The 26,827-nt window shown below is 44.1% G+C and overlaps 1 protein-coding gene across 1 annotated transcript; it reads left to right on the forward strand.

Moving 5' to 3' along the window:
* The first annotated feature begins 1,674 nt into the window (after window positions 1-1,674).
* PPIF (peptidylprolyl isomerase F) lies at window positions 1,675-24,994 on the forward strand. The gene is made up of 6 exons (XM_054982926.1): window positions 1,675-2,040; window positions 11,809-11,839; window positions 12,678-12,766; window positions 19,901-19,997; window positions 22,694-22,769; window positions 24,122-24,994. Exons 1-6 carry the CDS (start codon window positions 1,825-1,827, stop codon window positions 24,255-24,257), a joined length of 645 nt encoding a protein of 214 aa, XP_054838901.1. The 5' UTR covers window positions 1,675-1,824; the 3' UTR covers window positions 24,258-24,994.
* The last annotated feature ends 1,833 nt before the right edge of the window (window positions 24,995-26,827 follow it).

A 26,827-nucleotide genomic window follows, 5' to 3' on the forward strand; every position in this document is an offset into this window, starting at 1 on the left:
AAGTCACCTTCAACCTATAAGAACCTCATGAATGAAAGGCGAAAACATCCTATCATTAACAGACTGGCTCAGATCTTGCAAACTGGAGGATGTGGCTTCTTTTATTAAGTCCAGCCACCTCGTTTTGGGTCTTCCTCGTTTCCTACTGCCTTCCACTTTTCCTAGCAATATTGACTTTTCCAGAGAATCTTGTCTTCTCGTGATGTAACCAAAGTATGATAGCCTCAGTTTTGTCATTTTAGCTTGTCGGGAGAATTCAGACTTGGCTTTGATCTAGTCTTTCTGGCTGTCCACGGTATCCACAAAACTCTCCTCCAGCACCACATTTCAAATGAATCCATTTTCTTCCTGTCAGCTTTCTTCACTGTCCAACTTTCACATCCATACATAGAAATGGGGAATACCACAATTAGGATTATCTTGATCTTGGTCCCCAGAGAGACATCCCTATCTTTAAGGATCTTTTCTGGTTCTCTCACAGCTGCTCTTCCAAGTCTTAATCTTCTGATTTCTTGTTTGCAGTTCCCATTTGGGTTGATGATTGGGCCAAGGAATAGAAAATCTAGAACCATCTCAATTTCCTCATTTTCTACTTTAAAATTGTGTAATTCCTCAGTAGTCATGTTCTGCTGTAATCCTACTTTGTTGCTTTCTTCATCAGTAGTCATTCCTTTTTTAAAAAATTCTTAAAAGAAATTTTATTTCATGGGAAAAGGACAACAGATGCATGCATCAAAAAGTTTAGATACTATACATAATAGTAGATTTAGGCTACCGCTGAGAAAAAAAATAAAAGCATAAACATGATATGTAACAGCAGACCTAAATTGCAAAATACTACTCCTCTCCCTCTCCTTAATTACTTATACTCAAAATTTCATACTTAACATTTTGTATTCAATCTTATAGTTCTTGTTTTATGGTCAACATTTCTAAAATCTTAGTTTTATAATTAAGTCTATGTCCCTATTAACTCTTAATTTTTCTTAATCTCCAAGTACATAACCAAAGAAAACTCTCCCTGTTTTCACAAATTCCAGTGTTGGTCTGTTAGGCATATAAGCAGTGAGTTTGGCCAGAGATGCATATCCATGCCGTTTATTCCTCCATTCATTCATATCTGGACAAAATTCTGCCTCCCCTTTTCTAAAGTTGCCAGTCTCTCCTGGAATCACAACTGATCTCCAGGGAACAGAGATCAGTTTCCCTGGAGAAAATGGCTCTTTTGGAAGGTGGATTCTATGACATTATACCACTCTGGGGCCCCACGCCGCCACAAACCCCACCGTCTCCAGGCTCCACGCCCCAAATCTCCAGGAATCCCCCAACCTGGACCTGGCAACCAATTGCCACCATCAGTAGTCCCTTCAGATCTTCACTATATAAAGGGAGAGGCCCGTTAAAGAAGACCCGAAGATGTTGGCTTTGCTCCTGGGAGGAAGGGAAGGCGGGAGGCAGGCAGAGGACCCCCCAACAAACAAACAAACAAACAAACAAACAAACACACACACACACACACACACACACACACACACACACACACACACACACACATTTAAAGCTCCAGCCCCGACGTCATTGGCACGCAGCTCCCTTCCTGGCCTCTGGGGGCGCTGTGCGAGGCCGGCCGGGGAGCTCTTTAAAAGCGCCCGCGCGCGCCAGAGGCCTCTCCAGTCCGCCGCCTGTGACGCGCGGGGAGTCTTGCGCGCGCGCTGTGCTGCTCCCGAGTTCGCGCCGCCTGCAGCCGCAGGAGCCCTCGGCCGCCCGCCCGCCCGCCCGCCCGCCAGCTGCACGCCGGCAGCAGCAGCAGCAGCAGCAGCAGCGATGCTCGCCTTGCGCTCGGCCCGTCGCCTGGGGCTGCTGCTCTCGCCGCCTCCCCCGAGCCGGGCCGGGGAGCTGCTGCCCTTGCCGCCGCGCCTCTCCGCCCTCGGCCGCCGCGCCTGCAGCGGCGGGGAGCGGGAGCGGGACGACGACGACAACCCGGTGGTGTACCTGGACGTGGGCGCCGACAACCAGCCGCTGGGCCGGGTGGTGCTGCAGGTACGCGCGGCGCGCCAAGGTGCCCTTGGCCTGGCGGGGGCCCGGCGGGCGGGCGGGCGGAGCGAGAGCGCGAAGCTTCCGAAGGGGGTTCCGGGGCCGGGCGGGGAAGGGGCCAAAGGGCTGCTGTGCCTCGAAGGGCGGAAAGGCCGGAGTTCGCTAGGTAGTGACGGGGGAGCTCCGCCTGTTGCCTGCCTGCCTGCCTGCCTGCCTGCTGGACAGCTGTGAAAAGGGTTTGTCGAGTTTTTCAGGCAGGGGGGTTCTTTTTGCCGCCTGGCTGCTGGGGAAGTGTAGTGTAAAGGTTGCAGCGTGGGTGCCTCTATCTCTCAGAGACCCGGGTTCGAACCCCCCGCTGTGCCGTGGGGGACCTCGGCCTAAGTCCCTCTGGGTGGTCGTCTTGGGGAGTAAATGGAGTAGGGGGTCGGTATAAGCTGCATTGGGGTCCCCATGGGAGGAAGGGGGGTGGCAATACCTGAATAAATGAATTGGCTTGATTTTTTTGCTATTTAAAAGTGTTAGGGTGAGGGGAGGAATGCATAGATAGAACGGTGAAGTAGTTGTTCCTGGTAATTTTGGAGTTATTACACAGTATATATTGTTGTTCAAATAGAAAATTGGTATATACTCCTATATACCAGTTTGGTGTAGTGGTTAAGAGCAATGGGACTCTAATGTGGAGAGCCAGGTTGGATTCCCCCCTCCTCCACTTGAAGCCAGCTGGGTGTCCTTGGGCTAGTGTTTTGTTGTGGGGTGTTTTGTTGTGGGGATAATAATGGCATACCTTGTAAACTGCTCTGTGGGTGTTAAGTCATCCTGAAGGGCGAGATATAAATTGAATGTTGTCCATCCATCCATCCTCTTTTTGTTTTCTTGTTTTTCTAAATCTTTTTCTCTATTTTATCATTAATTTTAAAATTTTAATAAAATTTTAATTTAAAAAAGCGTTAAGGGGTTTTATATAAACATGTAGTTTTAACCATAGTCGTCTTTGGTTCTTCTGAGGCGAGTTATGGGAATAAGTCTCAGCTGCCTCTATCCCATTTGCCTCTATCCATCTGCCCTTTTACACACTTTTTATTTCACGGTTCCTCTCTAGAAATGGCAGCAAAGTAAAGATAAGTGAGACAAAGGAGTGTTTTGAACTTTCAACAGGACATGGCTCTGAAAAGGCTGAGGCCTTGCGACCTTGCTTTGCCTGCTTTCCTTTTATCATCCTGCAGATTGGTACCCCTCTAGTTTTCCAAGAAGTGTTAAAGGTTTATGGTTTATGTGCCTTGCCAACTTTTTAAAAATTACTGACTTACGCTTGTTTGTCTTCTGTCAGCTATCTTGCTACGATAAACAGTTTGGTTTGTAAAAAGGTATAAAAATGGGTGCCTGCCTCGCAAGATATGCATTTTGCTTGATTTGTCTGAAGTGCACCCATTTATTAGAGTTTTCACCAATAAACTTTCTTCTTATTTTGCCAGTATTTTTGGCCTTGATTTGATTGAGGTCCAGAGTGCTGATTGGGGTTTTCCTTTATTGGGACACTGTTGAGAATCTGCTCAAAAAAGCCTTGCTGGGGTGAAGGGAAAAATAGCAATCTAGTCCTTGGCGAAGACACCCTAAAGTGGGGAATTAACAGATTAAAAAAAAAAAAAACCCTCAGCTTTATGAAAGCTTGTTAATTTGATCTATGTTGGTGATAATGAGTTGCTGGCCTGGAATGGGATGTTGGCATCTCGCACTGCAATCTTTGATTGTCGTGGTGGCGATAGGATGTCTTTGTGGTGGGAGCGTGCTTGGTTGGAGTAAATTTGTATCCCTTTTTCGGATAACACTACTTGCTTGCTTCAATATAAACTGATTCAAAAAACATTATTTTTTAAGTTCTTAGAGTTGCCAAATCCTCCCTCCTCCCCTTTGCTTCAGGAATATGTGTAAGGTAATGAGAGGCTAAATCCACCAAAAGTTATCTACAAAAAGCATTTCTAATCGGGAGAGTTTAGCAATGTTGCTGGGAGGTGTAGAGGCTGGACCTTGCTCAAAGGGGATGAAAAGAAGAAATTCTGTAACACTGGGCATTTCACAGAACTTTCTTTACGTAACTTTGCACAAAGAATGGTGTATCCTGTGTTTAAAATTCCATAAAATTAATGTTTCTTTCAAATAAATCTAGACTGCATTTTTAAATAAAATGTATATGCAACCTCACTTGTAAAATTCTCAAGGCTGTTATTTGCTATCTTTATTAAGAGCTTATTAAAATAACAGCCATAAGAACAGTTAAACACTTCTGTTTAGCAGCAAGTAAACAGACTTTAAATAGACTTAAATTTAGGAGAAATAATCGCCCAGACAATCTGATGAAATGGAAATCTAGTCTCACCCTCATGCCAAAATTGCTAAAAATCTGGGGGGAATAAAACCTTTTTAATATGTGATGCCTAAAACTGGGCAAAAAAGGTACTAGCCATACAGTGTCAAGAAATAATTTCCACAGGGGAAATGCTATTGCGCAAAAGTCTCTCTCCCTTTTGTCCACTTGCCTTGTCTCGATAAATAGTAGCATGTTCAACAAAGCCTCGGCCCTTGATCCACATGTTTTGGCAGTTTGATAGGGAAGAAGGTGGCCACCAAGATTAAACTCAAACTTCTTGAACAAGAGGGAAAGGCCGTCAATTATTTGTTTGTTTTATGTAATTTCCCTCTGCTGAGACAGCTAATCTTCATTTTCCCCCAAACTGTGGCATAATAAAAAACACAAAATGGGAAATTTGAAGAGGCTACTTTGGGGGCCTTTGACATTTCTTAAGGAATTCTAAGGGGAGATTTGATAGTCTAGAAGAAATGGCCAGTGGAAGATTTGGTTCCCTTGCGTCTTTGCCCTTCAGGTACTTTTCCTTTATTGTGCAGCCGTGCCACTTAGTACAGGGATTTAAATATTAGGACTTCTCTTTTCCTAACTCACTCTGATGCTTAACAAGTCTCAACTTCTCACCTGGATCTTTTCTGCATTACTAGTCAGGTATTATTAGTCAGCAAAAATATGAACCTAAATTCCATTTAACCCTGTTCTCCATGTATCAGAACTGTAGTACTTTTACTGAAGTCATGTGAGGAAAAAAATCTTTTTATTAAGCCAGCTAGTCTTCAAAATAATCTAAAATAAAGTGTTTTAATTCTGTGAAACTCTTCATAGACTTGCAGAAGGCCTCAAATGTTTGTTTATTAGGGAAGTGATTAGATAAAACGTGTCTCTTGCCTTTCCAAGCAAAGAAGCCAAAAACCAGAGTTGTTGGGAAATATTTTAGTAAATAGGAAAAGTACCATCAATGCAATGACATTTAATTTTTTTGTTATAGAATCGTGGTTCAGTTTTCAACCTTATAGGTTTATGTCTTTCTGGCACTAATATGGCGATAGCTGTCCACACCCAACTCCTTGACAAATACGCGCAGTAAAGGTTTTCTGTATAGGTGGTACCTATACACAAAAAAGGGGATAAATCTGACCCGCAAAACTATAGAACAATAAGTCTACTCAATACAGCAGCAAAACTGTATAGCAAATATCGGCTGGCAAAATTGGAAGATTGGGCGACCACCGAAAAAATAATTCATCCCACGCAAGCGGGATTTTGGAAAGGCCTTGGAACTGTAGACCACTGTCAACCGCTATACCAGCTGGCTTACTCTGGAATAAATGGGCCAACAAAGTAACTTTATGTGGCGTTTGTTGACTCGGCTGCCGCATTCTATTCAATCAATAGGTCCCGCTTATGGTCCACACTTGCCAAACTTAACATCGATAAGCGACTGCCGTTTCTGCTCCGTGAGCTGCACAAAGATACCTTTGCTCAAATTCGGGTGGGAACCTCTGGATCATTAACTAACAGAATCCCTATTAGTAGAGGCGTGGAACAGGGTTGTGTGCTGGCCCCTCTACTATTTAACCTGTACATCAATGATATCAATGAGACTCTGTCAGGTCCCCAATTTATGCTGCCTTCTCTGGGACAACAGAAGATTTCAGCTCTCCTTTGCGCAGATGACATGGTCCTAACCTCCCTGACCAGATCGGCTTGAGGGGACTCTTAGATGAGTTAGGTCATTATTGTAATGAAGAAGCTCTCAATGTCAACTGCACAAAGACAAAAGTAATGGTTTTCAGGAGAAAGCCAAAAATCTCCCGCTGGAGCATCCTTGGCAACCCAATCCAGCAATGCAGCTTCTTTAAATATCTAGGGGTAACCTTTAAAGAGACTCTGAATTGGAAGATACACCTTGCGATGGTTAAATCCTCAGCATCTAGGATTGTAGGGTCAATCATACATTTCTTTTATACAAAGGGGGGGGTCGACTGATAGATCCAGCACTGAAATTATTTAAGAGCAAGGTAGTCCCTCACCTCCTATATGGAGCTGAAGTGTGGGGTTGGAAGGAAGACATTCAAACCAGTCTTGAGGTAATCCAAAACCAATTCTTGAGACGGATTTTGGCTTTACCCAAAGGCGCTCCTGCCGCCCTGATGAGGGCCGGAACAGGCCTCCCCTCCCTTAGGGCGCGGGTACACCTTGCAGTTTTAAAATACCGGAAAAGGATCAAATTTTCCAGTTCTGACTCCTTAAGCTGCCAATCAGTAGATTACTTACTATCCAAAGACCCCACACGCCCTGGCTTTCTATCGACCGTTTGCCAAAGGTATACCATCCCGGATGACCTATTAGGGGTCTCAGCCAACAACCTCCCACTTAAGGAGTGGATCTACAAGTCAGATGCAGTGATGGATCGGCTATCAATATTAAAATCTAAGGCAGTTCCTTGGTGTAAACTAATCAAATTTGACCATTTAAGATCTCCCTACTGAGCCACTATTTCTCATTACAACCTCAGAGTGTCTTTCTCTGCTCTGCGCTTTCAGATGATGCAAACGGCTCTTTTGGCAGGGCGTTATTCTCACGCCCCTATGGAACATCACACCTGCATTTGTGGATCACCTACAGTGGAGAACCTTTCCCACTACCTAATTTATTGTCCATTATAAAGTGTACCCAGAGCTAAATTTCTGGCCAGAATCCTATCAGTGACAAACACATACTCTGAAATTGAGAAGATTGTGTTTTTGTTATGTGCCACTGATAATCACGTGTCCTACAGAGTCTCTCAGTTTGCACTCGCAGCCAAAAAGATAAGATCTAAGGTGGTACTGAATGAGGCTGTTTCGTGATTCCTGGGATAGTTTGGCATACTGTACTGTTTTAATTAATTTTAATTAACCTTTACAAACTGTGATAATGGATTTAACTGTTTATTAGTTGATGTTTGGTAGATTGTGACGGCCTATGGCTATAGACAGTAAACTCTTTGGAATAAGCACAGTAGTACGATTTATTTAAATCAGTGCTTTTTTTCTGGGGGTTTGCAGGGGTACGCATACCCCTAAACATTTTGTGAATCTAACGGGAGAAAGTAAAAAAAAATTAAATTGTTGGAATTCCCGCTAAACCAACTCCAACTGAGAGTACCCCTAAACATTTTTTTTAGAAAAAAAAGCACTGATTTAAATCATCTCTATCCTGTCATATCACCTCAAATTCAAGGCAGCTACAGCTGGGGCCGTCTTAGGAGAGAGTACACGGATACCGAAACAGTAGCGAAAAATATAATAGCCAAACGACTTCCAGGTCACCTCACTGAAACAAATGGATTCCTTAATCCAAAATGCCATTAAGAAATCCAAAACAAATCTTCATCTCTGCTTCATACAGTGCGAAAAAGAAGCATTCATAGATTGCCACTGTCAGTCCATCACACTTGTGAACTTTGTCTCTCCAAAGAGCTTGGTGGTTTATCATCTTTTTGTCATCTCAACAATCTATGAGGTAAATTAGGCAGAGAGAGAGAGATTGGCTGGCCCAAGGATTTTTTTCCTGCTTTACCCTAGCCAAAAGCCATCGCACTCTGGTCCACTCCATTGGCTTGTCTGCTTGTACTTGGTTCTTCCCAGGATGGACAGAGTAATGTTTTCAAGAGCAATAGACCTCTGTGGGCATAGGTGTGTTTGCAGACACCACTGCCTAAAAGGCTGCAGTGTTCACCACAGAAATGCACAGCGCAAGTGCTTTGGACACTTTGTTTGCATTGCCTGAAGTGATTCCAAGTGCAGAGTTTGGGAGTTGCACTGGTAGGATCTTAGAAATGCAGGTTGCTCTGGTGGTACCGGAAGACCAGCCCGAGTAAGGGAATGTGTGGAAAGTTGTGGAAAGAGGGGGCAAAGGCAGCCGTGAAGAGGAGCCGTGGGAATAGGCGGGAAAAGGGAAGGCCTCTGACTTTAAGTAAAGATCAGCTGTGTTTTTGGGATGCCATGCTGCATAAAGTTGCTCAGAAAGTGCCCAAATTCTGGGCCACATTCACGTTTTGTTTGTTGCAAGCAAGAATTGAAGGGTACAGAAACTTTTAAAGACTCGCTTCTTTTTCAGGTTGTGTCCTTCAAATCTGACTTCCGTGCCAAGTGCCACAATTGGTTAGAGTGTTGATTTAGAGCAGAACCACAAGTGACAAAAGGCACAGATTGGACACTTGTCAGCTTCCCTCAAGTTTTGATGGGAAATGTAGGCAGCTTGGCGGAATGTTGGACAAGTGACAGTTGAAGAGTCCATTGGACAGCAGTCAGAGAGCCAAGCTGCAAGACCAGGATGCCTACATTTCCCATCAAAACTTGAGGGAAGCTGACCAGTGTCCAACCTGTGCCTTTTGTCACTTGTGGTTCTGCTCTTAGGCTCTGAGAGGCCCCGGGTTGAATCCTCACTTTGCATGGAAGCTTGTCGGGTGACCTTGGGCCGGTCTCTCTCTCTCTCTCTCTCTCTCTCTCTCTCCCCGCCAGTCTCTCTCTCTCTCTCTCTCTCTCTCTCTCTCTCTCTCTCTCTCTCTCTCCCCATGGGATTGTTGTGAAGATAAAATGGAGAACAATGTAAATTGTTTGGGGTCCCCAGTTGGGAGAAAGGAGTATAAATGAAGTAAATCAATTTTTTTTTTAAAGTGTGCTAGTAACTTCATTGCTGGTTGGCACTTATGGTATAATTTGAAATTAAGAGATTTTATGTCATGTTGGACTTTTGGGCTCTTTGTACCTTGCCAAGGCGATTGTCTTTGGCAAGGTTGAAGGGGTATCGTTTCTGAGCATTCTGCATGCAAGTACTTTCAGGATCACTTCAGAGAATTGTGAGCGGTGTGTAAATTACTCGTCAGATGATTCGCCTGTAGTTTTTTGTTGTTGTTGTTGACAGATGGTGCCTGATTACAGTGTGACTATAAGGAAAAGTGGAAAGGTGAAATGAGGACAGAGCTGGGTAGAGAGAATTAGGTAGAGCCTCCTTTGGCAAAGTCAAACACCTGCAGCACTTCTGGCGTGCCCCCACCCACCCACCCACCCACCCACCCAAGCTGGCTGTTTCTGACCTAAGTCACAAAAATGCCTAAATAAATCTACATTTAAAATAGTAAAGTTTTACTTTGTAAATTCTCTCTGTCTCTTAAGAGGCAAGTTTAAATAGTGTATTTGATAAACAGAAGCAGCCTTCTTCAGCCCCTTCTCTTCCTGGTTAATCTTGATATGAAATATGGGCCTCTTTTTTTAACTAGGTTTCCTGAACGCTTTAAAGAGATATTAATATCAGTTGCCTGTGGCTCCCGGAAGTAGCACTGAGATGACGGCAATTTTTATTGGTGGAAAGGCTCTTTTCTCCAGAGAAGTGCTGTCAATTTTTGTTGTTGTTAGAAGCAGAAGGATTTGAGGTTAGTATGCCTGTAAGAATTTTGGATTAGGGCACGTTCAAGAGGTTTTCTGCTGGCCAGTTTTCATTAACAGTTAAGTTGCTTTTCTTCTCTTCTGTGTTTGGTGAGAAAGGAGTTCAGTTTGAGAAGAATTAAGAATTAATCCTGACTTGCTTGCAAGAATTTGATTGCTTAATACACTCTCCTCCCTTTCCCATAGCTCTGCAGTCTGCCCTAAAGATACTGTCATGAACTAGCCCTCCCTTGAAGATAGGCTCGGCGTATTGTGTATGTGTGTGGTAAATACGACTGGATTTTGAGACCACAGCCTCGGAAGTTTGGGGGCAAGCTGCCTAGGGCTTCGCTGATTCCAAATGCCTTTACCATGCTTTCCAACTTAGTCTCCATGCCATGCCATCCATTCATTAAATACAGGGCTTTTTTTCAGCAGGAACTCGGTGGAACGGAGTTCCAGAACCTCTTGAAAATGGTCACATGGCTGGTGGCCCCGCCCCCTGATCTCCAGACAGAGGGGAGTTTAGAGAGCCCTCGGAGGGCCCTCTAAACTCCCCTCTGTCTGGAGAGCAGGGGGCGGGGCCACTGGCCATGTGACCATTTTCTCCGAGGGCAACCCACTGAGTTCCGCCACCTCTTTTCCCAGAAAAAAAGCCCTGATTAAATACATTTACCATTGGGGGAAATGGGGTGTGTTTCCCTTGGGCATCATTTCTTTTCTCCTCTGGGTTTGGTCTCAGGGAAAGATTTGTACTCCCTTTGGCGATCACACAAGTTGAAAGGTACATTTTTCAGTTATTTGAACACACTATCTTATCTGATCCTGGAAGCGCAAACCTTTATGCGCTCATTGTGTTTCTGAACACACTGCAATAAAACCTGGACTTGGAAACCAGTAGCATTGGGCTGTAGATGATTTTGGTTAATGTTCTGTTAGGCATATGCAAAAAGAGTGCCTTGGAAGGGAACATCACTGTGGCGCAGAGATTAGAGCATTGAACTAGGACGAGAGGCAGTATATATGGCTATAGAAGTTACTGACTTTAGGCAAATCGCATACTCTCAGCCTAATCTGCCTCACAGGATTGTGAAGGTAAAAATTAATGTGAGGAGATTCCTATATATTGTCCCAATTAAAAAGTGTGATTGATACAGTATGTAATATGGGCAAACCATTTTGGTAAAATATGATCGAAAACTGAAAAAGAGAGGCATAGATCTCCCGGAGGCTTTCTGGAGCAGAGAGGTTGGGTCCTGCGGTGTGCAACGTCTCCCCTGTCCTTCAGAAACTAGATCTCAGAGCCAAGCTACAAGTGACGCCTGACACAGGTTGGACGCTTGTCAGCTTACCTCAAGTTTTGATGGGAATTGTAGGCGTCCTGGTTTTACAGCTTGGCTCTCCATTACAGCTGCAAGACCAGGACGCCTACATTTCCCATCAAAACTTGAGGGAAGCTGACAAGTGTCCAACCTGTGTCAGGCGTCACTTGTAATTTGGCCCTCAGTGGGCATTCCAGGCTGCTGTGGGAGAGGGAAGGCAAGTAAGTTGTGATTTGTGAGTGTAGTCCCCTCTGCCTTTGGCAAGCTGCTGGGCAATAAAAGCTGTAAAGTTGCCTTTAAAGTCTGCCTTGTAATTCTGACTGGAAGAAAAGTAAGCTCAAATTTTTCTTTCATTATTTAAAATATTTTTTCTCAAATCAACAAGTGATCCCCCAGTTGTGCTTGTGAAGAGGCTGTCTCAAATTAAAGACCAGAGGAATCAGGAAGGTGGTTAATATAATTTTGTGCAGCCTGTCTTATTATGATCGAGGTCTGTCCTTGATAGATATTTTATTGTGCTGGTCCTTCATTAAATCTTTCTGCCCCCTCTTCTGTATCTTTCATTCTTTAATTTTTTTTAAGTGGCCATATATTTAATGCTAAGCTATAATGTGTTCGTTCTTTCTCTCTCTCTCTCTCTCTCTCTCTCTCTCTCTCTCTCTCTCTCTCTCTCTAACAGTTGAATGCTGATGTGGTACCAAAAACAGCCGGTAAGATTATACTTTTATCAGTATTTTTTTTTAAAGTTTGTTTAGATTGTGTTGGCATTGTGGTTTCAAGAGTGGGAATATAGGAAGATCAATTTTATCTGCTGCCTCCAGTTTTGATCAAGAAATTTTTTCTCAGATTTTAGTGTGGAGATGCTCCAGCTTTCTGTAATGCTAACATGAAGATTTATTAAGCAACCACAGATTATGGTTTATAGTGTTGCCCCTTTGCAGAGTTTTATTGATCCCACTCTGGTAGTACACAACATCTGACCATTTTTGTGTTACTTGCTTGAATCAAGTTGCTAAATAGTCTCGGGTTGTACCATTTCAGATTACTGGTTGGGGGGTTGCGTGATTAATTTTTGTGAAGGCCCTCCACTCACTACATACGGTAAGCTAGTTATCAGAGAAAAGGGTGGTCCCGCTGCCCTGGTAGTTTAATTGCCTTCCTGACATCTGATCTAAACGCTGGATGTCAAGAACACAAGTATGCAGTCAAACGGAAGTCTTCCTTTTCCCTGATTTTGGTCTTAGATGGAGAAGCAGGCTCAAATGGCACAATGCAGAAAGGTTTACCACCTCAGTGAGAACGTAGCTCCATGTAAGCTAGCGGGAGCTGCCTTGTTTTCCACTTGTCCAAAGCTATTGCAGCTCCTACGCTTAAAAAATATGCACATCTCAACAAGGGACAAGAGGCAGTTTGGCAGACATGTAAGTCTGTTTCCTTGGAAGTCAGTGGTGATACGGATTTGTTGGGTAGTAACTGCTTGTCCCGCCCTGGTAATATCAAGAGAGATAACACAATGTGTGCTTGTTTTTTCTGCTTTCTCTTCACCAGAGAACTTCAGAGTACTTTGCACTGGTGAAAAGGGTTTTGGATACAAAGGATCTACCTTCCATAGAGTGATTCCTTCTTTCATGTGCCAGGTAATGAATTTAAGAACTTTCTACAGGTTGCTTGAAGCTTTGGAAAAAATGGCCGAAGGAACTTGTTTTGTAACTTGATGAATTGCAGTTGCCTGCAGACGTATGGTTATAACGAGTAGCCGTGCTGATACGTTAATGACATGTTTTTATATTGCATGCTGCTTTTCATAATGAGGTGCTGTGAATTTTTTAGCACCTGTGAGTTGTGGGAAGGAAACCAATCACGCTGGGTCATCCTGGTTCATACAGTAGCTAGGTCCCACAACTTGTTGTAGAGAATCCTCCTTTGCCAGATCAGCGTATAGCTGAAAGAGATCACCTCCCATTGAACACACAATGAATGTTGCTCAGGAATGTGTTGAATCACACCAGCCCTCTATATACAACCTCTCCACGCGTTGACTGACTGCGCAGGAACGGAGAGATGTGACTGTGCTACCCCACTTCTGTGCTATTGCTGGGTTATCTACAAATGCATGGAGGAAGTCTCTGTTTCTTACCCCAATAGGTGGTCTCCTTGTGAGTTGGGGGAATTAGCAATAAGGAGAGGCTGCAAGAGGAGGGTAACTAGGATCTTTTCACCAGTGTCCACGAGGATTGCTTCCTCTAGAGAACCCTTCAAGAAACAGGCAGATGTTCAACAGGAGTGGTTTTTATTAAAGCAGCAGTAAAAGGGCAATTACACAGAATGCACACAGCAAACACTCAGATCTAACTAGAAAACAGTGAGTCAGTGGGAAAGCAGTTCCAAGGAAGGCTTGTAGTTATCAATCTAGAAGAGGCGAAGGCAGGGCGTCCTGTAGAGTAGCAGCCTTGAGTGACCAGCACTTCGTGGCAAGGAGAAGGAGGGGACTGAGACGGATGTCTGAGGGTGCAATGGAGAAGATCCCAGGATGCACATGGCTGCTAGAAAGCCACCCTTTTTATGAGGAAAAACCCATCCTTTGGGGCAGGATGGAGCCTTTTGCCCATGGCATTTTAAAACAGTAAAACCAGAGAAGGTTTGATCAGACGTATCTATTGATACCAAAGGGCTGACTGATGACTCATGAATGTGGGACAGGAAGGGCACTCAGATTTCTGGGTGATAGCAGTCAGGGAGGAGGGGAATGGAAGATCCGAAGGATGAATTCAGGAACTCTGGGTGAGATCACTACTTTGATCTGCAAATCTGCGCATCTCTGGGGGGGTGCTAGGCTGTTAGCTCGCCTTTCTCATGACCCCTCCTGGCCAGGAGATGGCAACTGTGTTCCTGCCTTGCCAGGCAGCGTGTCTTAAAGTGTAGGCTAACACACTCTTCCTGTGATTGGTAGCATTTGGAAAGCAGCATCCCCCGATGACAGGGAGGGAGTGTAGAAGAACTCTCTAGCTAGTAATCACGTGGAAGCAGGGGTCGGGGTCAGAATGCTCATTCTCAGCTTCCTCTGCATATTCAGACATCGTTTGGAAGGGTCACCTGTGCAAGGCTACTGAGGCCAAGTCAGAGTTCTTTATAGAAGAGAGCAGTTCATTGAAGGTGATCTACTGATATTGATTTGGGAGTGGGGGGGAGTGCTTTGAGACCCAGTGTGTTACAGTGATTTGTGTCACAGTAGGATCTGGTCATAGATCCAGAGGAGTCAGCTGTGTTAGTCTGTAGTTGCAAAATAGTAAAGAGTCCAATTGTACCTTTAAGACTAACCAACTTTATTGTAGCATAAGCTTTCGAGAACCACAGCTCTCTTCATCAGATGCATCATCAGATGCATCTGACGAAGAGAGCTGTGGTCCTCGAAAGCTTATGCTGCAATAAAGTTGCATCTGACGAAGAGAGCTGTGGCTCTCGAAAGCTTATGCTGCAATGAAGTTGGTTAGTCTTAAAGGTACTACTGGACTCTTTAGAATCATCTGGGAGCCCCTGGTTTGACTCCTCCCTCCAGTCCACTTTGGAAGCTCACTAGATGACCTTGGACCTGCCAATCAGCCCATCCTACAGGGCGGTTGCTATGAGGACCCAGTGGAGGTGGAGGGAACAATGCTGTCAACTTCTTTGGGTCCTCATTGGAAAGAAAAGTTAGGATGTTAGGATATCTGAGTCAATAAAATTTAAAAAATGGAACACCCAAGAAATTATGGTTGGCCACCGATAGGACCATTTAAAATTGGATGTAGCCATTAGCACTTCTATAAACTTGTTGCTGTGAATGTTGCTTAGCAAAATAAAAAGCAAATAGCTAGTGCTCCCCAGCTTGCTTTGGGAGACCTAATTTAGAGTTGTTCAAGCTCTCTTGTTGTTGTCCTTGCAAAAAGGGGCCTTTGGCTAGGAAAATGGGCTGTGTGTATTCATGTGGAATTCTAATGAATCTTGGCTGTTGGAGGAAAGTTGATGGAGTTGTACCTTTTCTCAGGGCGTTTTCTGGGAAAAGAGGTGGTGGAACTCGGTGGGTTGCCCTCGGAGAAAATGGTCACATGGCTGGTGGCCCCGCCCCCTGATCTCCAGACAGAGGGGAGTTGAGATTGCCCTCCGCGCTGCTTAGTGCGGTGCGGAGGGCCATCTAAACTCCCCTCTGTCTGGAGATCAGGGGACGGGGCCACCAGCCATGTGACCATTTTCAAGAGATTCCGGAACTCCATTCCACTGTGTTCCTGCTGAAAAAAAGCCCTGCCTTTTCTACATCTTGTTTTCTGACATTAAGCTGTGTGTTGCTGTTGACAGAGCAGAAAATCATCCGTGGCATCTGTACAGATAAGTAAGTGTATACTCAATGTAGGCTGTAATTAAGCAGTCTCAATAACTGAAACGTGACTCGGAGCATGCATGAAGTTGCAATTCTCATTTGGATGCTGACTCATTTGGAATTGCTGTAAATAAAACACAAAAGATCGTATCTTCAAGAAGTCAGGCAAGGTGATGGTGATATTCAGCGTTCAGGGAACAGAGGCGAGGAGGCCCAAACATGATGAAGTCTGAATAGATGCTTTGCCGCAGATGGCATGCGCATGGCATCTTCACATGGACTTCGCCTTGTTCTTGTTGGGGTTCCACATGAATTTCAGTGAGGACTCAGCCTGCTCCTGTTTGTGAGGAGTGGAGATATTGGAAGGAATAGCGCTTTTGTTCAAATAGACTCCTTTATTATTGTAAAAAATGAGGGTTTTAAAGGAGTGGCTATCTTAGTGTTTTGCTGCAGCAGACTCAAGTTTTAATTCTAGCATAAGAGTTCCTAAACTAGAGCCCACTTTTTCAAATGTGTGGACTTACCGTTGGATTCTCCGTAAACGGATGTCTGCTCTATGCTTTCTGCAGCTGCGATAGAATAATCGCCCCACTCCTTCCTCTCTTGTAAGGCGGTCCGATTTTTTTTTCTTTTGCTGAGGAAGACCTGGGCAGCTTTTTTGTGTTTCTGTGTCAACAGAAACTTTAAATTTGAACTCAGCCTTAGGACTGCAGCGCTCACCCTCCAAAGCCTCTTATTCCAGACACAAGATAGGAGGTCAGTAGGATGCAGTCAGTTGACATAAAATTGTTCACAATTATTTAACTACTTTTTCCAATTGTTAGATTGGCTCAGGTATAGGGAAGTTATCGGGCAATTTGCTGTTCTCTGCCCACACCAGCATAACCTACATATTTGTTCAGAATTGTTTTCTCTAAACGTGCTGTGGAGGTTTGCGGGAAAATGGTGCAAGTGATGTGTCAGAGACAGGTCATCTTATGATCATGTGATGGATCTTATGGTAGGTTGTGTGGAATATCCCACAAAGGAGCTCTAGGGCCAGTTTGGTGTAGTGGTTAAGAGCGGCAGGACTCTAATTTGAAGAGCCAGGTGTGATTCCCCACTCCTCCTCCACTTGAAGCCAGCTAGGTGACCTTGGGTCAGTCACAGCTCTCTCAGCGCTCTCTCAGTCCCACCCACCTCACAGGGTGATTGTCATGAAGATAGTAATAATACACTCTGTAAATCACTCTGAGTGGGCATTAAGTTGTCCTGAAGGGAAGCATATAAATTGAATAGCAAAGAGTCCAGTAGCACCTTTAAGACTAACCAACTTTATTGTAGCATAAGTTTTTGAGAGCCACAGCTCTCTTCATCAGATGCATGGAGGGTATGAAGAACCTGGCCAGAGATATGTAGGTGGTGAGGGGAGAGGGTGCAGAGAGCAAGGGACATGTAAATGTAAATAAGTTCATGAAAGAAGTGGAATGCGCAATCCAGGCTGGGTATGACCCTTCCCCCTCCATTGCAGAATGTGAATAGAATGTCTGAAGGCAATTTCTTTTGGTAATGAGATAACCATTCATAGTCTCTATTCAATCCAAGTCTGACTGAGTCAAATTTACATATGAATTCCAATTCAGCAGCTTCCCGTTGGATTTTGTTTTTGAAATATTTCTCTTGAACTGTGGTGACCTTTAAGTCCTTGATGGAATGTCCTGGTAGATTGAAGTGTTCTCCCACTGGTTTCTGGATGTTGCCATTTTTAATGTCAGATTTGTGTCCATTTATTCTTTTGCGTAGAGGTTGGCTGGTTTGTCCAATGTACAGAGCAGGTGGACATTGTTGGCACATGAGGGCATATATCACGTTGGAGGATGAGCAGCTGTAAGAGCCAGAGACAGTGTAGTTGACGCCATTGGGTCCTGTAATCGTATTTTCTGGGTAGATATGAGGGCAGAGCTGGCATCTGGGTCTGTTGCAGGCATTCTATTCAGATTCTGCAATGGAGGGGAGGGGTCACACCCAGCCTGGATTGTGCATTCCACCTCTTTCATGAACTTATTTACATGACCCTTGCTCCCTGCACCCTCTCCCCCCTCCCCTCACCACCTATATATCTCTGGCCAGTTTCTTCATACCTTCCGTGCATCTGACGAAGAGAGCTGCGGCTCTCGAACGCTTATGCTGCAATAAAGCTGGTTAGTCTTAAAGGTGCTACTTTGCTACTCTGTTATTTGCCATTTTGCTACTGCAGACTAACACGGCTAACTCCTCTGGATATATAAATTGAATATTATTAGTATGGGGGAAATAGGATATGGGGCTTTTACCGCAGGGCATTGAGAGGTGGTTGTGAACATGCTGGGACCACAGTTGTTCATTCCTGCTGCCACCAAGTGGCTAGCAGAATCCAGCATGCACACGTGTGACAAAATTACTTCCTGGTTCTGCTAGTCACTTGGTAACTGCATGTTCACAGTGTCAGTCATGCCTGCAGTTTCTCTGTCACCACATCTTGATGGCCTCTGGTAAGGAGACCATATTTTCCTCCCTCTGTGTGAGTCACTGCTAGGCTGCAGAGCTAACAATTACTCAAACACGGTCGAGAGTTAATCCCACTGTTTACAAGAAACTAGACCTGCATGAACATGAAGTATGGTTGTATAAATAAACCTTTCAGACCAGCTTTCAATCCCATTCATTTGCTGATGGAAGACGTTTCATGATCCTTAGTAGAAGAGATGGCAGCCGTTCCCGAAGTTCTAAAACATTGCTGTATGACTCTTCAGAGTACTTTACTGTAGGCAAGGGTTGTAGAAACATTTCAAAAACCTAGATTTGCTTCTCTTTTGCTTTAGCTGCTACTACGACTTATTCCCAGTGTGTTCTTTCTCACAAATGACGTTTCAACCCATGACAGTTTGGAAAATCCTCAACAGAGATGAACTCAGTGAAGCCTCTGGTGACAATATGATTCATGCCAAATTCTTTCTAGCTGTTGCACAGGTGTGGTGCTGTTGCCAAAACCTGCCCTCCTAATGTCTCGTACTCCTGAGACTCTTAGTGAGACATCCCGTGTGGTTGTGATGTCATTGGAATGCGTTTCCCACCCCTGCCCACAGCCACCGGCAATGTGGCAGGCATGACATCGAGTCAAACTGAGTTTCATGCTGGGGCGGGGTGGGGGGCGGGATTGTATTGTCACGTGGCTGTTGTTGCATCAGGTTCCACCCTAAGAAGCTGCATTCCCCAGCAGAATATTTTATTCTTATTCATGTCATTTATAATCCGCCTTTCTCATTGAGACTCAAGGCGGATTACACCGTGTGAGATTAGTACAGTCAATATCAAGGATATTTCTGTAAATAATGCCATAGGGTAAATAAACACAAGTTTACAAAGACATAGAATTAGCAAGATACAGAGTTGAAGAAATGCTGAAACAGAACGTAAGCCATTCTAAGGCTGACATTAGACAACACGAAGCACAGGTAGCTCATAGGAGCACATATTTAAGACAGCAGGTAGTATGTAAGGCAACAGAGCGGTGAAGTCTATGGTCCCTAACTAATTAGCGAAGCCTCTGAGAGCCCCTCCCTACAATACAAAATTCAGTTTTGCGTCATTTGCAGACAGCTAGGAGAGTGGGAGCTCTCCTGACCTCAGGCAGGCCGGTCCACAAGGTAGGGGCCACCACAGAGAGAGCCTGTATATGGGGTGCTGAAAACTACAGAAGCAGAGCAGAGGTTGCATAGCAAGTCTGCCTGACGTCTTTTGGCAAGAAAACCATCAATACTGATAAGGCACCGGAGATCCTATCAGTGCTGAGGTGCACAAAGAAATTGTTACTCGTGAGCTGAAGCTGCGTAGCCATGTGATGATGCTGAATGTTTTTATTTGCTGTTGGCCAAGTTTCTGCATGGAAGTGTAATGCACAGTCTGTCGTATTTTGTGTGGTGCCAGAATTATGAGCAAAAGAGAGTTCTGAGGGCTCTTTTTAAAAGTCAAGGTTCACATGTTTTTGGGCCCATTCACACTTCCTTTTCACTTTTGAAAAAGTACTCCGTTTTAAGGAGCAAAAAAGAGATTTCCATCGCTTGTGAACAGTGTGAGCAAGATCAGCTGTCCCTTTTGTTGTGCCAGAAACCACTTAAGCCTACGTGCACCATTCACTGTATTCTTGCCATTGGAACTTGCGACCAGTATTACCCCATGTTCCAGACTGCAGGCTAAGAAGATAAATAATGGTTTGTGGAAGACCCCCTAGTGGGTCCATTGCCCGGCTGAGCCTTGAATGCAAACCTGTCTCATAGCTCACTCTTTTTCAGAGTCATTGCACTTGAATTCTTCTGAAGAACAGCAGTGTGGTGTTTCATTTAGATAGGACCAGTGTAACAAACTACAGGGAACTGTCAATAATTGTAATTCCTTCCAGGGCGGCGACTTTACTAATCACAATGGCACTGGAGGCAAGTCTATATATGGCAGTCGATTTCCGGATGAGAACTTCGATCTCAAGCATGTTGGCCCAGGTGAGCTAAGTTTGTCTTTCTTTCATCTGGCCTGTGGCATTGCTTTTTTGCCAGACTGGATGCCTGCATTTGCAAATCTGCTTACATTATTGTCAGTTGTGCGATATCTTTATGGACGAGAAGTTTGGCTCCTTAGGATAAATATTTTGATTGCATTGCATTATCAGTGTGCAGCATTGTTGTCCCGGAAACCGTTCCAGACAGGTGACATCACAAACATACATGCATGTCAGTGGAATCACTGAAGGCCACCTGTGGCTTTGTATATGTGTGTGAGCTGTGGTAAGATGTAGAAGCAGTCTGTTTTGTAGTTTCTGCTTTCTCTTCTGCCCCTCTTTTAGTAGCTGCCTGACCCAGAAATTTAGCATGTAAGGTTTTTCTGGGAACGGAGGTAAATCTCATTTGCTGTTCTGGGTTAAGATGGTGTTAAAGGGCCAGGAGCAGAAAAAGACATTTTGAACTTAATGGATTTGGTAAATAATATATCTTCAATCACTTGCCTGCCGGCCTGCTTGGAAACATTTGCATCTCACTAGTAGTGACTAGGTAGGCTCGTTCCAATATGTCCTTACAGAATTGGGCTGGCATAATCTGGGAAAAGGTTCTGTTGGAGGCTGGAAGATAACTCATCAGGAATTTGCATTGGAATCCCATGTGTCAGGTTCTTCAATGGAGCTCTGTCCTAAGCCCTATTTAAGCGTAATTAAATGTTTGTCGTCATGCTTGAGTCGTGTTGCAATAATTGTAATCACATGGGTGCTCAGCTTCCATGAGGTCATGCTTGTCCATTAATGACCCAGCAAAAGATTGTCCAGGACAGCATGGTCCATTCCTCCTCAAAATGATCCTCTGAAAGAGTTTTGTGAGCTGAGGGCGAAAATTACTTAATTCCCCCCACCCCTGATTAATGCAATGAAATGGGCACAGAAGGTATGTTTGACTCTTTAATTAGGTGTTGCCCTCTCGATGCAGCTGCCAAAGTATTTTTATCATTTGACAGTAGCAAAGCTCAGAAGAGCTTTTACTCTGGCAAGAATGGATGCCCTTCCCTTGGCAGTTTTGGAGGGTAGATACAAGAAAGTACCATATGCCAACAGAACATGCAGATGCCCATATGATAAAACTGAAACCATTGGACATATGATTATAGAGTGTCCCATGTTGAATGAGTTGAGGGCTATCTTATTTTATTTATTTATTTGTCATTTATAGTCTGCCGTTCTCACTGAGACTCAAGGCGGATTACACAGTGTGAGATTAGTACAATCAGTATCGAGGACATTTCTATACAGTGGCAAGGACATTTCCATAAACAATGCCATAGGGTAAATAAATACAAGTTTACAAAGACAGAGCATTCGTTAGGATTCAATACAGAGTTGAAGAATTGCTGGAACTGAACATAAGCAATTCTAGGGCTGACATTAGACAACATGAAACACAGGTAGTATATATGACCTCGTAGCAACAGATAATATGTAAGGTAACATAATGGTGAAATCTATGGTTCCTAACTCATTAGCGAAGAATGTGAGACCCCCTCCCTACTATACTGCCCTCCTATCTGAGTAAAAAGCCTTTTTGAATCATCCCTTTACTACCTAATATGAGAGCGCAGGTGACATGCTTATCGGATACAAATGATGCCGTTACTTTTTCTGTGGTAAAATATATAGGGGCGATAATTAAACATCAGAGAAATGATATTAAATAAGGTTCTTCCCATTTTAATTTCTGCTTAAGGCAATAGCCGTATGAGCAATACTAGATAGATAAAGATAAAAGCAGACCATGGCTAGTATCTCAAAAACCACATAATTAGTTCTGTGTCACTAAGGGAGCTTGTTTCTTGAACAGATTTCCATGCAATAGGGTGACCCCACTTTTGAAGTGACAATGTACTAAAATGTCTCGGAAACCTTTCTTTAAACAGAAAAAAGTTTTAAAAAATCCCTCCCCCCCCCTTCCCATGACCCCCCAAGCCGTTTGGCATGCCTAAAGTACCTCTTTGGATCTCAGTGGTGGTGTTTACAGAGCACAACTTGAGATAAAACACAGGAATAAGACTAACATTGCGGATTAAAAGAGGAATTTCTGGTAAGAGGGTCAGAACTAATTGGTCTTGCTTGTGGAAGTTCTATAAGAATCATGAAATAGTGCCCGATTCCACCAGCACACTATTATTGGAAGACTTAGAACCAGGGCTTTTTTCCAGCAGGAATGCGGGGGAATGGAGTTCAGGCACCTCTTCAAAATGGTCACATGGCCAATGGCCCCGCCCCCTGATCTCCAGACAGAGGGGAGTTTAGAGTGCCCTTCATGCCAGTGGCGCAGAGGGCAATCTCAACTCCCCTCTGTCTGGAGATCAGGGGGCGGGCCATCGGCCATGTGACCATTTTTGCCAAGGGCAATTTAAACTTTAAAAAACTCCCCCCTTGTTCCAGCTGACCCAAAGTGACGCCATTGTGCGGTCCTGAGTTCCACCACCTCTTTTGCCAAAAAAAAAGCCCTGCTTAGAACTCCTGTCAAATGGAAGACTTAGAACTCATGTCGAATGTGAGTATTCTGGGAATAGCATTCCCCAGTCTAAACACAGGGCATAGGCATAGAAGAAGCAGCTCCAACGTGAATTACTGTTTATGATGTGTGTGTGTGTTGTGTGTTGACACTAAATGGCTGTCTTGTTGCTGTTGCAGGTATTCTCTCAATGGCTAACGCGGGACCCAACACCAACGGGTCTCAGTTTTTCATTTGTACAGCCAAAACTGACTGGTAAGTATTCTGGAAACAAGCACATGAGGCACAGCCTTGCTACAAAGAACTAGTGCTGCTTAAAGCTTGGTAAACTATTCATGTCACACTAGTTGGGACGGGGTAGAAGTAAATTCACAAGTTGTAAAAATCTCTCTTGGAATTGTGATGTTTGCTCTCTGGCTTTTAACGTTCCTCCGGGTGCAAGCGCTTTTCTGCTAGATTGCTTGTTCTGCTTTAATAATGTATTAAATGTATAGGACTGTGTCTTAATAACATGCCCCCCCCCCCACCCAATTTTAGCAATCTTTTCGGGTAATAGTTGAACACATGGCAAAGATATTCACCTGCTCAGAGTTCTCCCAGTTTGAGGCTGTTTTGTGATGTCCTGTTCATTACCCACCCCCCACCCCTGCCATTGGCTAGTATGATCTAAGTAGAAAGAGGAGGGCCAAAGAGAAATTGTGGAAGCAGCAGAAAAAAACCACCCGCTATGATGATGTAACCAAAACTATAAAGGTGAACGGGGAGATGGGCTGACAGGGGTCTTCAAGAAATTAATTATTGTCCCCTCCCATCCATATGACCCCTTTGTTCCAAAGATACTCACATGTGTAAAGGGTAACCAAAGCAACATGTTGAGCATTCCGCAAGTTGTCCTCAGATATCAGTTGTAAAAACTTTATGGGCAAAGTTCTATTTAGTTTAGATATGGCACTAAATCATGATTTCTACTAACCATCGATTAGAATCAAAACCATGATTTGAGAGTCCAAATGGCAAACCATGGTTGAGAATTGTCTGCTTAACACTACAGTTTTGTATGGGGATTTCCAGGAGCAGAACAGTAGCTGTAATTCTGTATCACTTGTCAATTTGGGTAGGGCAGCAAACCATGGTTTGCAAACCCACTTCATACCATGATTTCTGATTTTGGTTTGGTTTGGTAGCTACTTGCCAAGTTGCCATTGTCGTAATCTCTAGTCAAGCTTTTGTGAACCTTGGCAGATTGAGAGGGAGGGCAGGAAGGGTTACATCAGTGCTTCATTCTCGTGGCCCCTTCTTACACACCCAGGGTGATGCCGATTGCCACTTTGTGGTCAGGAAGCAATTCCCCCAGGCCAGTTTGGCTAGGGATCCTGGCGGTGTTTTGCCATCTTCTGAGCATGGAGCAGGGGTCACGGGGGTGTATGGGAGGGGAGGAAGTTGTGAATTTCCTGCATTGTGCAGGGGGTTGGACTAGATGACCCTTGGAGGCACCTTCCAACCCTATGATTCATTAACTAGTGTGGTCCTCTCTTCCCCACCACAAGCTTGGAAGTATTTTTTTGTTGCTTTTTGCATTCAAGCGCCGTTCTTGTTTTATGTTGCAGGCTAGATGGAAAGCATGTTGTCTTTGGCCATGTGAAGGAAGGAATGGATGTTGTGAAAAAAATCGAGAGCTTTGGCTCCAAGAGCGGAAAGCCATCAAAGAAGATAGTCATAACTGACTGCGGCCAGCTGTCATAACAGAAGATGTGCCTTCCTTTCTGGAGAATCACTATGATGTGAAATGGGATCCATGCTCATACATTTGTCTCCTGGATTTTGTACTGATGAGAAAATAAAACTTTGCTGAGCCATGATCAGAAACAGTTGAACTATATGGGGGATTCCACTTTTAGAAATCTGATCACACGTACAATTTTCTGCTTTCAATTTAACTTAGTTGTACTATTTTTATGTGTAGAAAACTGAAGGTTATGATACAATGCTTGATAATGGAAAATGCAGGAATAAAGGCTGCTACTGAACACTTGCTAGAAGATCTCAAGTACCTCAGTATTCTGCACTGTGAATCTTTTATAGATGTGCAAATTCTGAACTGCAAGAATCCCAAGTGTCTTCCAGTCTAACTAGCTTGAAAGTACTTGAACTTTTATTTCTAATGAATGTGCCTGCTGTTTACTATCAAAGCTACAGCAGCTGTGGATTGATACTTCAGACATGAGTAGTTAAGTGGGTTGACTATGTTGTTAACTTCTAAAAGTCTTGATGTTGAGTCCAGATGCTCAGTCAGGGTGGCTGAATTGGTAACACTTCTCCCCTCTGGTGCATTTTTGTCTGTCCTTGGTGGCTGGCTCAATGCTTAACTGAGAAGCCTTGGAATTACATTCTCTAGGATATATTTACCAACTGAAAAGACAGGGCTTTTTTTCAGCTGGGATGTGGTGGAATGGGGATCTGGCACCTCTTGAAAATGGTCACATGGCCGGTGGCCCCACCCCCTGATCTCCAGACAGAGGGGAGTTTAGATTGCCCTCTGTGCCGCCAGTGGCGGCACGGAGGGCAATCTAAACTCCCCTCTGTCTGGAGATCAGGGGGCGGGACCACCGGCCATGTGACCATTTTAGCTGAGGGCGATTTAAAATTTTAAAAACTCCCCCCATTGTGTGGTCCTGGGAGCATGCATGCACTTTGCACGCGCGCATGTGGTACCAGGGGCACCACCTCCCGTCAGGAGTTGCCCCCTGTGTTGGCAACCCACTGAGTTCCACCACCTCTTTTCCCAGAAAAAAGAGCCCTGTGAAAAGAAGCGTCTCCTGTCTTCTACAGCAGCATTTGAAGTGTAAGCAGTGGAGTGTGTGGATTTCCTGCAACTCTCTGGAATTCTTCCTTTACCAGACCACCAGTAAACTCTTTAGCAAAGAAAAGATTAAATTTTGTATCAGTTGCTTAAAACTAAGATTTGTGATGTACTCCTATTAGGACTTGAAGGTGGCAACATGCCAGAGGTTAGGAAGCTTTTTCAAATTTTCATGGAGAAAATGGAAGCTTGCCAGATCTGTTCCCCTTGCAACTGTGAACTCTTGTAAAATCTAGTACGGAGCAGGGCTCTATTTAAAAGCTATTTTGGTAGTCCTTTCTCGCATTGTGATCCTCTGTGACAGGTTCTTAGCTGAGTGGCCCATTTATATGGCTTTTTGTTCCCAGTTTAATTGCTCTCGATTACTTTGGTTTTGAGACAGCATTGCTGTCTGGGTACACTGTCCATGCTCTCAATGTACCCAGCTAAATGCAGAATAAAGTTAACAAGATTGTTTGGCGTGGAGGTATTTGCAGGGCTTTTTTTCTGGGAAAAGAGGTGGTGGAACTCAGGACTGCACAATGACGTCACTTTGGGTCAGCTGGAACAAGGGGGGAGTTTTTTAAAGTTTAAATTGCCCTCAGCGAAAATGGTCACATGGCTGGTGGCCACTCAGCGCGGACAGCAATCTAAACTCCCCTCTATCTGGTGATCGGGGGTGGGGCCACTGGCCATGTGACCATTTTCAAGAGGTGCTGGAACTCCGTTCCACCGCGTGCCTGTTGAAAAAAAGCCCTGGGTATTTGAGAGAATCATGTAAAGGAGATGGAAATTCAGCCATCATTTTTAAGCCCTTAATTTGCTTTCCTCTCTTAATTTATCTACTTGATCAGGCAGCTTAAGTTGAAACAAACCTTGAACAATGGGGCCCTCTTGGCTCAAGATTTTGTCTCATGTTACAAGTGGATATCTGTTTTAATACTACTATTACTGTCCAGGTTTCTTCCCTAAAGAAGAATTAGTTACCTTGTGGGAAAAGGGAATGACTGTTCAACCAGTTTGTAGTGTAGACTGCTCCTCTACGTCAGGGTAATCGACTCCAGTAACTGGTAGCATTGTCGTCTCAGGTATATTGCGATGGGTTCAGAATTTACAGCATGCCAAGAGAGCTCAAATGAGTAGAAGGTGTTAAACAAAAAAACACCTTATTATTCCTTGTATATGGGAGGAATGATTGCCGTTGATGAGCCGCAGAGTTGTTGATGTCTGTAATCGGTGCTCAGTTCGCTGAAATAAGTGAATGGACCAGCCTGTATTTGTGGAACTGGCAATTGCAGAATGTATCCATGTGCTTACAAATTATGCACGTAATCTGTTAAAGGATACTTATGTTTAAACTGGACATCTCACAAGGTTGTTTCTGAACAACAGCGGAAAACTTTCTCTAAATGCAATATATGTTAAACTGCTTAAAGATGTTTTTAAATATGATGAGATAAATCCAGCAGTGTGC

The sequence above is a fragment of the Eublepharis macularius genome, chromosome 6 (assembly GCF_028583425.1).
Source record: "Eublepharis macularius isolate TG4126 chromosome 6, MPM_Emac_v1.0, whole genome shotgun sequence".
Taxonomy (NCBI): domain Eukaryota; kingdom Metazoa; phylum Chordata; class Lepidosauria; order Squamata; family Eublepharidae; genus Eublepharis; species Eublepharis macularius.

What these genes read in the sequence shown, in the direction of transcription:
- PPIF (XM_054982926.1), top strand. Translation starts at nt 1,825, where the DNA reads ATGCTCGCCTTGCGCTCGGCCCGTCGCCTGGGGCTGCTGCTCTCGCCG. An exon ending in TGGGCCGGGTGGTGCTGCAG is followed by an intron (nt 2,041 to 11,808) that starts GTACGCGCGGCG and finishes TCTCTCTAACAG; the next exon opens with TTGAATGCTGATGTGGTACC. An exon ending in TGTACAGCCAAAACTGACTG is followed by an intron (nt 22,770 to 24,121) that starts GTAAGTATTCTG and finishes TTTATGTTGCAG; the next exon opens with GCTAGATGGAAAGCATGTTG.